The 14,429-nt window shown below is 37.5% G+C and overlaps 1 protein-coding gene across 1 annotated transcript; it reads right to left on the bottom strand.

The window, feature by feature from the left end:
- Positions 1-705: 705 nt before the first annotated feature.
- Positions 706-3,035, bottom strand: CXCL11 (C-X-C motif chemokine ligand 11). Its single transcript, XM_010594128.3, has 4 exons — positions 2,904-3,035; positions 1,979-2,105; positions 1,809-1,881; positions 706-1,569 (listed from the first exon to the last, which is right to left on the bottom strand). Exons 1-4 carry the CDS (start codon positions 2,962-2,964, stop codon positions 1,549-1,551), a joined length of 282 nt encoding a protein of 93 aa, XP_010592430.1. The 5' UTR covers positions 2,965-3,035; the 3' UTR covers positions 706-1,548.
- Between the last annotated feature and the right edge of the window lie 11,394 nt (positions 3,036-14,429).

The raw sequence follows: 14,429 nt of genomic DNA, 5'->3' as shown, positions 1-14,429 counted from the left end.
ACTAATAAAAGACAGCTTCTTTCTACAACTACCCACTAAAATACATTTCTAAACAATACTGTGTGATGACAAATAGCTGTTTGCTTTTTTTTTATTCATGAAACATAACGTGAAATTGTTTTAGGCATTGCAGATTTCTGGAAAGCATATGGATATTTCTATTTTAAGAAGAGTTGTGATGGCTTCTTGGAGACCAGTGATCTTTATTCTCCTTAAAGTTGTGTGCCAGTGAGTTGATTCTGATTCATAAAAAAACTCAGTGCCATTGATTCATAGCGACCCTATATGACAGAGTAGACCTGCCCTGTATGGTTTCCTAGGCTGTAATCTTTACCAGAGCAGATCACCAGGTCTTTTCTCTTGTGGAGCAGCTGGTGGGTTGAAACTGCTGACCTTTCGGTTAGCAGCCCAGCACTTAACCAGTGCTCCTTAAACCAATCTTAAACCAAAAAAACCAAACCCAGTGCCGTCGAGTTGATCCCAACTCCTAGCGACCCTATAGGACAGAGTAGAACTGCCCCATAGAGTTGCCAAGGAGCGCCTGGCGGATTTGAACTGCTGACCCTTTGGTTAGCAGCAGTAGCACTTTAACCACTACGCCACCAGGGTTTCCAAACCAATCTTAGGTATCCCTAAATTTTATAGCATAGCCGTGACTAAATAAATGAATTAGATTATGTATATAAAAAAAAAAAGAATCACAAAAGGTAAAAACAGTCCTCAGATGTGTATATATATTTATTTCCCAACATTTTTCTTTGGTAGAAAAAAAGCATTTCATACTTAAAATGTGTCCATGATGTTCGTATGTATTATTTATATGAAAAGATAAAGCGAAAATGTACAGTATACATATCCTAATTGCTTAAAAAAATCTCAATTAAAAAAAAGCTATAGAAAAATCAAATTAAGACCAGAGGTGTTAATTCAATTATGATATATTTGGGCTCTTACCAGTTTCCCTTAGCTTATAATTTTTTATAGTAGTTTTCGTAAGAGTCTTTTTATAAGAAGAAGCAAAACTGTGTATAAGAACATTTTCCATATATGTGTGTGTTTATGCGCATGTGCTACATGATTTTTGGGAAAGGAAATGTGGATTTGCATGAAAAATTAATTTGGGAATGTTCTATACATGAATGGTTTTGACTCAGAATCTCTACTGCAGTGATAATGTCTCCATTGTAACTGTCGACGTAACGACCTTATAAGACAGAGTAGAACTGCCCCATAGGGTTTCCAAGGAGCAGCTGGTGGATTCGAACTGCTGACCTTTTGGTTAGCAGCCCATCTCTTAACCCCTGCGCCACCAGGGCTCCAAAGATCAAAGTACAGACATGTAATTTCTAGAGAAAGAAGTGTTTTCATAGTCATAACAGAGTAGATGTAAGCATCAAATCCCCTAGAAATGCATGAGTGCGTATTGCAGCAGACAGGAGAAAGTCAGTTTCCTGTTGCGGAATGCTTATATTTTCAGTCGTCACCATAAAACTTGACAGGTTCAGGTTTTCACATCCTCTTTTCCAGGATCTCATATGTTTTGGTGTCTTAATTCATTCTTTGAATTTTCTGTAATGAAAAAAAGAATTTTATTTACCTCAACTGTTCTTGTTTCCCCAGTGGAGTGATTTGGAGTGGGTATGTAAAAACATATCGGAAAGGGAAACTGATTATAACCAAGGACCCCTTATCAAAACATTTCACACAGGATCATAGCAGAATCTTTATGCAGTTATCTACTTGATTTTATTTTTTCAAAAGCTCTGTCTTGGATAAAACTGATATAACATGGCAGTCTGATAACCTACCTTGATTATAAGGTTTGCTTGCTTGGATCTAGGATTTAGGCATCGTTGTCCTTTATTTGCTTTCAGGATGATACTGTTAAGGAAAGACCCAAGATCCTTAAAATGTGGATGAAAAATGTAAACAAAAGATGTACCCTACTGTCATCATCTTTGGCAGATCCGTTACTTACATTACTTCAAGTTTGTCACAGTTGTAACTTGGGTAAATTATGGAGGCTTTCTCAATATCTGCCACTCTGACTGCTTTTACTCCAGGACCTATGCAAAGACACCGTCCCGCTTTGAACATGGGGAAGCCTAGAACAAATTATAACATCAGTTATTAATGCACCTGATTGCAGTGGGTGAACATGCTTTGTAATACTGGTGATGAGTGTGAGCTGAGTTCTCATTAATGATAACCCCTTGCCATTGAGTTGATTCTGACTCATAGCTACCCTATAGGACAGAGTTGAACTGCCCCATAGGGTTTCCAAGCCTGTAATCTTTACAGGAGCAGACTGTCACATTTTTCTTCTGCAGAGAGCTGATGAGTTTTGGTTAGCAGTCAAATGCTTTAACCTCTGTGCCACCAGGGCTCCTTTCATTAATGATAAAAATAGTAATTTATCAAATAGCACTGGACACCTTTGTTACTGGAAAAGGAACTTAAGTGAGATGTTGATGATTTTCTCTCTAAATCTGTAAACCTTAAAGAATAGAGAGAAGCGTAAAGGAAATTTGTGCATTATTTTTTCGCTTTATGTTGAAGGTGAAGCGTATTTGCCTTCTTTATGCTCAAGAATTTTTCCAGGAAACTAATACCATCGTCCCATATAACATCTTCTTAACAAACATTTAAAACTATTGCTAAAGGCACTTGCCAGATATTGCAGCCACGTAGAAAATTCCATGAAGTTTATTATCTTTGGTCTGGATAATTATTCCTAGTGCCTTAAATATTTCCTGTGCTCTGAGAAAGCTGTAATTTCTAATGTGCAAAGTTAAAAAAATAAATAAAGCTTTATCACATTTTTTGGATAAAAGTGGAAAAAAAAGATATGTGAAACACTACAAAAGAAAATTTTAAACTGAGGAGTAAAAAGTACCACATACCTTGAACAATTGTAGCACAGAATAGTACAGCCAAGGCTATAGCCATGCCCTTCACATTCATGTTTGTCTGTTGCTGCTGCTGCTGCTGCTGCTGCTTTGATATTCTAGGAGGGAGTAGAAGTACTGAACATGAAAGGAAATTCTTAATTGGTATATATAGGGCATTTTATATACCAGTGATCTTATGGCAACAGGAGTTTCCCTTCTTGAGTCATGCTCCTTTCTTGCTTCCGTGAGTTTCTGTTCTCCTCTAAATGTCACTGCCCCTTTGTGTTTGTTGCAGTATTGAAAGTGATACGATGGGAAAGTACTTTGTAAACAGTAAAGTGCTGTATAAATATAGAATAGGTTACATCCAGATGGGAACCGACCTTAAGGCTGCTTTTCCTAGAAATACATTTCATTGTTGCCCTACTCAGGGCTTTGGGATTCTGATGGCTGTTCACTCATCTATTCACAAATATTGTCTTCCTGTCTGCAGTCCTTTCATCCTCCATCCTTCACATAACTATACAAATGAACAGTCTAAACAATTTTGATCATCTCATTTTTGCTTTTAAGTCTAATCTCTTATCATATATAAGGCCTACATTATTTGATGCCTGATGGCCTTTTTTTAATCTTGTTTATATTTTTCCTACTGTAATTGCATATCTAAAAAGTCTTCCTGTACCTCTATGCTTACATCCGTTTTTGCATTTTTAACAATTTATACATACACACATATATATGTATATAGTTTTATTTAACGTGTAAAGTTGTATGAGTTATGTTGTGGATTATAAAAAAAAAGATCATCTTTTCGTGATGTTTCTGTTTCTTGGATTCTAATTTTATGTAATCTATTTTGTTTTTATTTGTCTTTACCTTTTTGTGTTAAGCATTATGTTTAAGTGCATCACATGTGAACATTTAAAAAACTCATATCTAAAGGACTTTTTAATGGATGAATTTATTTACCTTATAACTGGTAATCTCTAATCCTTTATTTTTATACTTCCTTGCCCTTTCTTCTGTCTTTAACTAGGTTTTCTTTAATTTTTTAATTTTTATTTTTTGATTTGAAAGAAATACATTCTTTTACACTTTGCTAGCAATCTTAAAATTTTTTTTACCTGAATTTTTCTCATTATTTACATCAACCATAGTATCTTCTGGCTCCTCCCTTTGTAAGATGAGAAGAATCACTGTAATTTTTTTTCAAACATTTCCTCCTATTTCCTAGTTTTATAGCTAGTTTTTTTATTTTCAGATTATTTTATATTATTTTCTTTTTTGAGAGTTATTTACATTTTCTTCTGAAATTGTATATTTAATCCTACATTTAAATTCTTTTAACAACTACGGCCAGTCTTTATGACCTCTTAAAATCTTTATTTTAATTAATCTCTCATTAGCTGGAACATTTTTCTGTTTTTCTCATTTGTTCATTCATTCATCCAACATGTATAATTCAAGACTAACTTTCTCATAGGCATACAGGTAAAGTAAACAGAATGTGTTCTTGGAGTTCATAAATCCTTACCCATTATTATTATTTTTTTAATGTTGCTTTTCGTTTTCTCAGCATTAGGAATGCAGTAGAATGTGGTTGTTAACAGGGAAGCCTCTGGAGTCAGACTATGTTCAAATTCGTGTTTTATTATTATCTGTATGATCCTAAGAAAGTTACTTCAACATCTTGAGCTCAGTTTTCTCATCTATAGGATAGGAAAACTAATTCTTCATAGGGCTGTCATAAACTAAGCATTAAAAGAGATAATGCATGCAAATAATTTAGAAGAGTTCCCAGGATATAGTAAGTACTCAAGAAGTGTAAACTGCTGTTTTTATGATCTCTAATATTTTACAGTGTTCTTTCCTAAATTGACACATGGCATCTAACTTATTTTAAGGTGTTTTTCAGCATTAGCACAAGCACAGCCACTTAATAAAAGATTGGATGACATTGTTATAGGGTATGAAAAATATTTTAAATTAAAATAACTGTGAACATTAAAATAACAGACTTATCATGAAAATCACTTGTAGAAGAAGTCCAGTGTACAAAACACAAAACACAACAGTATGGTTCATAAAATATAGATATAGATAAAGCTAAAGTTGTGCTGTTATGTAGCTTTGGTGTAAAACAATCTCTTAAATAGTGATTCTCAATATACAAAAGAGAAAGGAACACCTGGAAATTGACATTATTTAAAATTTTATGTATAAATCAGAACTTGATTAATATTTACATAGTATTTCAAATTGGCATAGTTCAAATTTACATAAATTTATGTAAAACAGGACCAAACTCTCTTCCTTTAGCCTTCATGTGCGAATTAGTCCTTAAGTGGGTAGAAAACTTGTGGGTCCCAAGTTTCCCCTTCAGGATTCTGTGGGTGTTGTTTTATTGTCTTCCATTATTGCAAAAGTAATACTATGGACAATCAAGAAGAATAATACCACCAGAGATAACCATATTTTAGCTTTTTCCCGCTTTGGACATGCACACACACACACGTTTTTCTACCTAACAATTTCCATATCAAACTATGGTGGATCCCTAATTCTTCTGTGTGTCAGGCTGAATTTCTAGATACTCTAGGAGGAGGAGAGAAGACAAGGAGAAAGAGAAAAAAATATCCTTCCTCTTCCTCTGTGTTGAGAGCATCTAGTAGTCTATAGGGAGGGTGCTGCTGCTGCTTACATACAATTCTGGAAGAGGGGTGTTGTCCCTAACCACTAAATACAGCCTTGCCTGCTTTTCCTCAGAGCTAAATCACATTTTGGGTAGATGAGGAAGTTTTATTTAGTTCTTCACTTCAAGTCTTCAGTTAATAGATCCAAAATTATGCAGAGCTGGGAGAAGGGATTGGTTTTGTGCTCTAACCTTGTCCCCTTATTTCCTTGAAGCATACAAAAAGTAAATCTAATTAGACCCTGGCAGGTGCTAATAGATGCTCTCTCCACTAACACCCTTGATCTTTCTCCCTCTGCCCTCCTTCCTTCCAGTGTCCCTGCCTTACAGTTTCCTGGAAAGTGCCACCTTTTCTACAGAAGTTCATTTACTCATTTATTTACTGAACAAATATTTATTTTAAGTGCCTGTCACATCCCTGAAAACCCTGGTGGCATAGTGGTTAAGAGCTACAGCTGCTAACCAAAAGATTGGCAGTTTGAATCCACCAGGCGCTCCTTGGAAACTATATGGGGCGGTTCTACTCTCTCGTAGGGTTGCTATGAGATGGAAATTGACTTGACAGCAATGGGTTTGGTTTTTTTAATCACACCCCTAAGGAGCCCTGGTGGTGCAGTAGTTAAGTACTTGGCTGCTAACCAAAAGGTCAGCGGTTTGAACCCACCAGCTATGCCGCTGGAGAAAGGTGTGTCAGTCAGCTTCTAAGATTACAGCCTTGGAAATGCTATGGGACAGTTCTCTGTCCTACAGAGTCACTGTGAGTTGGAATCAACTTGATGGCAATGGATATTTTGGGATTTATCATATCCCTGGCACTCTTCTGAGTACTGGATTCAGCAGTGAACAAAACCAACCGAGTTCTTTTTTGTGTCTTGCAAATTTTGCAGTCTTCCAGATAATTGCAGAAGCCAGTCTGCCTGGTTTCTGCTGGCTTTGTAGACGTGTGGGGTCAGATGTGTCTTTCACTCAGGACTATGGCTTGTTCTGACCTAAATACTCTCCGATATCATGTCAAGAGGATTAATTTCTTTCAGAAGATCCCCTCATCTATTTATATAATGGGGTTCCTGTAATGTGGAGTATAGTTTCCTCTTTTTTTGAATCCTTCCCTTCCTTTAAGTCTTGATATCTCATGGAGTCTTTTTCATTACACAGTGATTTCTTCCTTTACTGGCTTTGTGCACTTACTGTTTTGCCTTGCTTTGTCTGTTAGAAATACAACGTGAGCCACACATATCATTTTACATATTCTATAGCTCCATTTAAGGAGCCCCAGTGGTGCAGTAAAGTGCTCTGTTGCTAACTGAAAGGTTGGTGGTTCGAGCCCACCAGCTGCTCCTCAGAAGGCAGATGTGACAGCCTGCTTCTGGAAAAGATGTACAGCCTTGGAAACCCTGTGGGGCAATTCTACTCTGATAGGGTTGCTGTGAGTTGGAATTGACTTGATGGCAGTGGGTTTGGTTTTTTGGCTATAGCTACATAAAAGAAGCAGTAAAACTAATTTTATTTTTTAATGTATTTATTTAATCTAATTTATCAAAAATATCATTTCAACATGTAATCAGTATAGAAATATTAAATGATTTTTTTTTTTTTTAGTACTAAGTCTTCAAACTGGATTAGTCATGTGGCTATTGGAACAGGTATAGTTATTCATTTGACATTTGGCATTTGCCTTGATATTATACTTCATTTTTAACTAAAGCTGAAGATGGGGAAGAGGAGAGATACTGCATTTTTTTCCTTTAGAAACTTCTCTAAATCCTCCTAGTCCTTTTCTCCTTTCTCTCTCTTCACAAAATCATTATATCTCAGAGTGCTTTCTCTTTGATGAAGCAAGAGAAAGATTAAACTGCATTCTGGCTTCTTAGTGGTGTTGGCCTTTTCTCTTGTTTGTGGAGCTGGACTATTTCCTGTTTCCAGCTTTACCCACTCAAACAAGTTTCCCCTTGAGTTTAAAGAAGTACCCCAGATCTTAAATGCTAATAAGCGGCCATCTAAGATGCATCAATTGGTCTCAACCCACCTGGATCAAAGGAGAATGAAGAACACCAAGGTCACACGATAACTATGAGCCCAAGAGACAGAAAGGGCCACATGAACCAGAGACTTACATCATCCGGAGACCAGAAGAACTAGATGGTACCCGGCCACAACTGATGACTGCCCTGACAGGGAGCACAACAGAGAACCCCTGAGGGAGCAGGAGAACAGTGGGATGCAGACCCCAAATTCTCATAAAAAGACCAGACTTAATGGTCTGACTGAGACTAGAAGAATTCCGGCGGTCATGGTCCCCAAACCTTCTGTTGACCCAGGACAGGAACCATTCCCAAAGACAACTCATCAGACATGGAAGGGACTGGACAATGGGTTGGAGAGAGATGCTGATGAGGAGCGAGCTACTTGTATCAGGTGGACACTTGAGACTGTGTTGGCATCTCCTGTCTGGAGGGGAGATGGGAGGGTAGAGAAGGTTAGAAACTGGCAAAACGGTCATGAAAGTGAGACTGGAAGGAGGGAACAGCCTGGCTCATTAGAGGGAGAGTAAATGGGAGTATGTAGTAAGGTGTATGTAAGTTTATATGTGAGAGACTGACTCGATTTGTAAACTTTCACTTAAAGCACAATAAAAATTATTAAAAAAAAAAAAAAGAAGTACCCCAGAAACAAATCTAGTTTCCATAAGAAATCACCAAAGTTTCTTCTAGCTTAAAAATTCCATAATCCTTGTTTCACCTGAAGTTTAATAATACTTCTCCAACTTATGCAATTAATATAGAATTTAAAAACATTTTCAAGTCAAAAGAGATTAATGTCAGGGATTTATTGAAAGGTAATTTCCAACCTACCATTCACTAAGTCTCTGAATATTACCTGCAAAAAAAAAAATAAAATAAAAAAACACAGACGCACATACGTATGTATGGTAATATCAAGGATATTTTGTTTAGTTAAATAAGTGATAAGTGGTTAGAAACGCAAACTAGCATTTCCATTTATTAGAAGTCAGCGTGGCTTAATAGAATCCTGTTAGAGTTTATAGAAGGCTGATGACTCATTCTTAGGGAAGAGGCTGCCAGGTTAATATAGAATCCTAACTCCTAAAAAGTACAGCAACTGATGCTTTTTTGTAAAAAGATTAAGACATTTAAGGAGCTGCTCTTGAATTTTTTCAGGCACGCTTAATGGAATACTAGTTTTGTGATTTCTTTATAATATTATTAAAATAATCTTTCCAGAAATGAGACAAATCCGGCAGGCTATAATCAAGGCAGAGTCCCTGGGTGGTGCAAACGGTTAACACACTTGGTTGTGAACTGAAAGGTTGGAGGTTCAAACCCACTCAGAGGTGCCTTGGGAGAAAGGCCTAGAAATCTACTTCCAAAAATCAGCCACTGAAAACCCTATGAAGCACAGTTCTACTCCCACACATAGGGGGTGACTGTGAGTCAGAATTGACTTGGTGGCAACTGGTTATTCAAGGCACCAGTTAGGCACTGGGCAAGGTTATATTCTTTCCCAAAAAGCTTAGGAAAAGTTGCATATATGGACAGGATTTCCTGGAACAGCTGGGGGGAAAAAATCAGTAAGGCATTAAGGAGTGGTGCATATTTTATTGTTATGAGAAAGAGCTCTAAAGTGACAATGAATTTAGAATAAGAATGATTCTGAGCCTGTATTTGCTCTTTCTGGTGACTTTGAAGTAAGAAAACATTTCACAATGAAATATGGTCAGCAAGTTAGTTTTAAAAGTGTTACTCTGCTAATGCAATCTGGTATCTGAGAATGAGGTGTACCAGAACTCCCATTTCAGAAGGATGACTTCATCCTTGATATGGGCTACCCCACACATTGCAAACTCCAGTGCATGCACAAAGGAAGGGTGATTTTTCAGTGGCCCCTGTGTCCATACTGCCCTTTCCATGCTGGAGAGAGCCACTGCTAGCCATCTACCTTTCCTCTCCTTGTCAGCATGCCAGAAGGAATGAATCAGAACCTTGGCACACCTTCTATGAAAGATTATGAACTGTGTACGAAATTCTAATGTTAAAGGAAAGGCAGCTATTTGTACTCTGAAAGATGAGTACAGAAAGAAGAAACATGCTTTCAGCTTCCAGTGATTGAAGATTTGGAAAATAGTTACTGACAGTTCAACTACTTTGCCTTTTAATCATGCCTGTTCATGTAGCTCAAATACAGGCTATCTATCCTGTTCCTAGAGTTGGATGGTTTTCCAGTGACTTAATTAAATTTATTGTACAGGAGAGGATTTCCTGGAACAGCTAAGTTATAGGTGATTTATTAAGCTATAACACTTGCCTTTTCTTGGAAATCAGTTGATTAAGAATAGAATCTACCATTCTACTTCTGACAAAGAAAACGTGATTTTTTTTTTTTTTGCCTATTTGGAAGTAGAGCTGCCAAATATTATTTGCTTTTCTTAGCTTAGTAAAAGTAAGGTATATAAATGTTGATTGTTTTATCAAGGACTAGTTACTTGCCTTAGACTATTAAAAAAAAAAAAAAAAATTTCCCTAATTCAGGAAGAGGAATTTCAAGTCCACTGCCATGTTGATTTTATTAGACTATAACTAACAAGTGTCAAAGAGAAGCTACTTGATTTGTTTTCACAATAATTCAGAAGGAAAAAAGAACATGGATTTGAAAGACAATCATTTTCTCTTAGAATTTGAGGTAAAATTTTTAAAAACTTCATTTATTAAAATTTAGAACAAAGAAGAGGAAACAATCAAGTTCAGTTACCTCATTGAACAGACTGGCCCTCATTTCCATGTCTTCCATACTTCTCACAGAATGTGTGCTTCTGTGTGCATGTATTTGAGCCAGGAGCAGTGGGTTGTATAAAACATCTTCAACATCACCATAAACTTCAGAGAAACCGTTTTTCTCATAACAAAAGCAGCTCTGTGCACAGCCTTCAGTTGGCTGCCTGGAAAATGACTGTAGTCAACAACTGCCAGGTCAATATGGATGTTCATGTTAATTTTCCAAGTTGGGGAAACAACATGCCTATTGTTAGGGGAGAGAAACATGTGAGAGATTAGCAGTGAGCAGCTTCACAGACAGCTAACTCAAAGAAGCTTCGTTCAATAAGAGGGAAAACTGCAGTAGCTTCACTTACCATTAGTTTATTGCTTCTGCTACTCAGAGAAGCTGGAGGGAAGGGGAAAATAGGTCTGGCTGATATTCTTTCAGGCTAGTTGGAAGGAGAGTATTGCACAAAAGGATCTAGCCTGGAGGGATGAGCCCAGCCTGTGAATGTTAGAGGAGCTATGTCTGCAAGGTATGGAGCTGCACTGGATTTATTTATTTATTTATTTTTTTCAAACAAGATATAAGTAAAATAGCCATTTATAAGGAGTGTTTCGGTACACATGGCCTGCCAGTTTGAACTAAGGATTAACTAAACATAATGCTTTAAATAGGTGATATGGTGAGGAACGTTAAGAAAAAGGACTGGAAGGCATATTCAGTTGCTCATAACAATAACGATGCTGCTGTTTTCTTAATATTTTATTTCTTATGTTATTTTGACACTTAAATGACTTTCTTTTGAATTCAAAACAAGAACATCTTTTATGTATTTTATTTTGTGCATTATGCTAAATAGTTTTTCATAAAGAGCCAACAAAACACTTCTGTCATTTTCCTGCTTCTCAGATTTTCCTGGCTTCCTGATTATACCTTAGAAACATCCCAAAACCTAGCTTACTTTTTGTTTCTCGCTTCCCTACTCTTACTCTTCATGTGTGGGTGCACAAGCAGTCAGAGGTGTGGTCTAAGAAGTGTGGCTCTGCTCTCAGCTGTGGTTTCCCACTTCGCAGTTAAGTCATCAGCACCAGTTGGTGGCCGGGTATATGGTGTAACAGAATGGGTGCTGAGACCATAATAATGGCCATCATTTGTTGAATGTCTGCCACGTGCCAGACATTGTACTAGTGTCTCACTAGTCTTCCCAATAATCCTGTAAAAAAACAGCATCCTCTTTTTAAAGAAGAAAAGGAGGCTTAAAGAGATTATGTAACTCTCTCCAAGATCATTTAACACATTTAGTAAGTGGCAGTGTCAGGCAACAGCAGCGGTGACAAAGCGTGCTCAAGTTCCCGTCTTCTGCAGTGAAACAGGGGAGTAAAAGGTAACTTCAGAGGTCTGGCTGTGTAATTCCCAGACCCAGGCCTCCCAGGAAAACAGAAAATGCAGAAGAAAATTGGAGCAGAAGAGTAGTATGGAACAATTTAGGATAAACAGAACTGGAGGGTCCTGGTGAGGAGGCGTTTACTTGCTCGAGAAAGTCTAGAACCCCGTTTAATTTATATTTCATTGAATACTAGGGGGATGGTTATTGTGTGACTTTTTAAAACTTGCCGTTGATTAGTAATATTTTCCTATATTTCTCCATCATATCAGCAGTAATAACCTTAGAAAACCTCAGAACAGCCGATGCTTATTCCAGAGAGGGGAAAAGAGGAAGAAGTCAGTGTTCTTTTCTATAGTTGGTGGAGGTGGACAGAAACTCTGGGCCGAGGCGGTAGCTGATGTCAGTGAAATAGGCAGCTGGCAGGTCAGCCCCTGTCCTTAGAGATTTACCCCAGATGAGATCCTTGTGTCCTTGCAGGGGAAACAGGGAAGGATAGAGAAGTAGGCAGGGAAACTGCTTTAGGACTTCAGTAACGGTGCTGCTCCACATGCTGCTCCCTCAGTCTCAGCTCTCCATCCCATAACCTTTCTTCCAATGGCTTTGCTTGTATGCTTTAAAACTGAAGAACGATTGTGATATGGTTTACTGTAGATCCAGCCTTTGGGAGTGTGAATGAATTACTTCAGTCTGGTTAACAGCTAATGTAGAGACTTAGCCTGGGCTTCCTTTAAACTGCCAGAGGTAGAGTCATCCACAGGGTACATGTTGCTTTGAAGGAGGGCCCACTGTCTGAGTCAGATAGGAAGTTGCAAAATGCATATATTAACAGTTACTGCCTCAGTAAGCTTCATTATTCTAGGAATCAATCACTGCCAATTCATATGTTTAGAGAAATTCATTTCTATCTTTCTGTTTTCTAGGGGAAAAAAAAGAACTTATTATTTAAAAGGTGAGAAAAGGAACAGGAATTTTTCTGCCTATTTATACACATATACAAGCACAGCAAGCTGGTAGTCTTTGCTGCAGAAGCAAGTTATGTTTGTCTTTCTTTCTGTGGTTGGGCATTTTTTTCTGTGTATTGAGTTAAAATTTGAAAAAAGCGGTAATAATGATTTGTTTTCTGTTGCATTTGAATTCGTGGTGCAGATGGTGCAGGGAAAGAATCTAATGGATACTTGCTTTGGAAGATCCAAAGGCCAAACAAAGCTCTCAGTTTTTTTTTAAACTATCTTTCCTTCCCTCTTGCTTTTTTTTTTTTCTATCTTTATTCACGTACCCAATCCTTTTCTCCCTCTATCTCCATTCTTACTTTTTAATTGGCTATAACATGGAATTGAAGTTTTAAAAATATCTATCAGGTTTATTTTTAAAAGGTTAATTCTTGGTCTTAAATTTAAATTTTTGTGAGTTGGGCTTTCTTATTTCTCTGACTAAAAAACTGAAATTAAGTGGGTTTTTTGCTTTCATATGAGTCCCTGGGTGGTGGAAATGGTTAACACATTTGATTGGTAACCAAAAGTTTGGTGATTCAGTTCCACCCAGAGGTGCCTCAGAAGAAAAACCTGGTAATCTACTTCCCAAAATATCAGTCATTGAAAACCCTATGGAGCACAGTTCTCTACTCTACACACATGGGGTTACGATAGTCAGAGCTGACTTGATGGCAACTGGTTTTTTTTTTGCTTGTGTGTGTTCTCAATTGATTTCTCCCCTTATAGGTACCTGAAAGGAAAATTAATTTTTTTGTAACCAGCCATTCGGTTCTCTCATTACATAGTCAGGTAATCTCAAATTGTGTGGACAGCTAATTTGTTTGTACCCTTTAAAACTGAAGAATGATAATGATATGGTTTAGTATAGATTGGGCCTTTGGGAGTGTGAATGATTTACTTGAGTCTGTGTGGACAACTAAATTAAACTACCAGTGACTTTGGCAACTTAGAGATATGAGTTAGTGAAGTTTAGTGGCATTAAGGACAGAGGAATTTACTTAAGTGAAAAAAGCCAGCAAACTACATATACCGTGTATGAGTTAGAGGACTACCAAGTTTGTACATATTTGACAAAGAGAGATGTGGGTACAGAATAAGTCATTAGTCAAATATGAATTAGATGTATAGCACTAACACAAAACTAGGAAAAGGAGTGGTGGTAGCGTGATAGTCAAGAAATCTGTTTGTAGACTCCATGAGCCTGAGACCAGAAGAACTAGATGGTACCCAGCTACCACCAATGACCGCCCTGACAGAGAACACCACAGAGAGTCCCTTACGGAGTGGGAGAAAAGTGTGGAGCAGAACTCAAATTCACATAAAAAGACCGACTTAATGGTTTGAGACTGAAGGAACACCCAAAGCCATGGCCCCCAGACGCCCTGTTAACCTGGAACTAAAACCATCCCCAAAGCCCACTCTTCAGACAAAGATTAGACTGGACTATAAAACATAAAATAATACTCATAAAGAATGTACTTCTTAGTTCAAGCAGATACACGAGACCAAAAGGGCGGCTCCTGTCCGGAGGCAGGATGAGAAGGCTGGAAGGGACAAGAGCTGGTTGGATAGACACAGGAAACCCAGGTAGACAGGGGGAGTGTGCTGTCACATGACAGGGATTGCAACTACTGTCACATAACAATATGTGTATAAATTTTTGTATGAGAAGTTAACTTGAGCTGTAA

This window comes from Loxodonta africana, chromosome 5 (assembly GCF_030014295.1).
Source record: "Loxodonta africana isolate mLoxAfr1 chromosome 5, mLoxAfr1.hap2, whole genome shotgun sequence".
Lineage (NCBI taxonomy): Eukaryota > Metazoa > Chordata > Mammalia > Proboscidea > Elephantidae > Loxodonta > Loxodonta africana.
The sequence above is the reverse complement of the archived record's forward strand: the minus strand, read 5'-3'. Positions and strand labels throughout refer to the sequence as shown.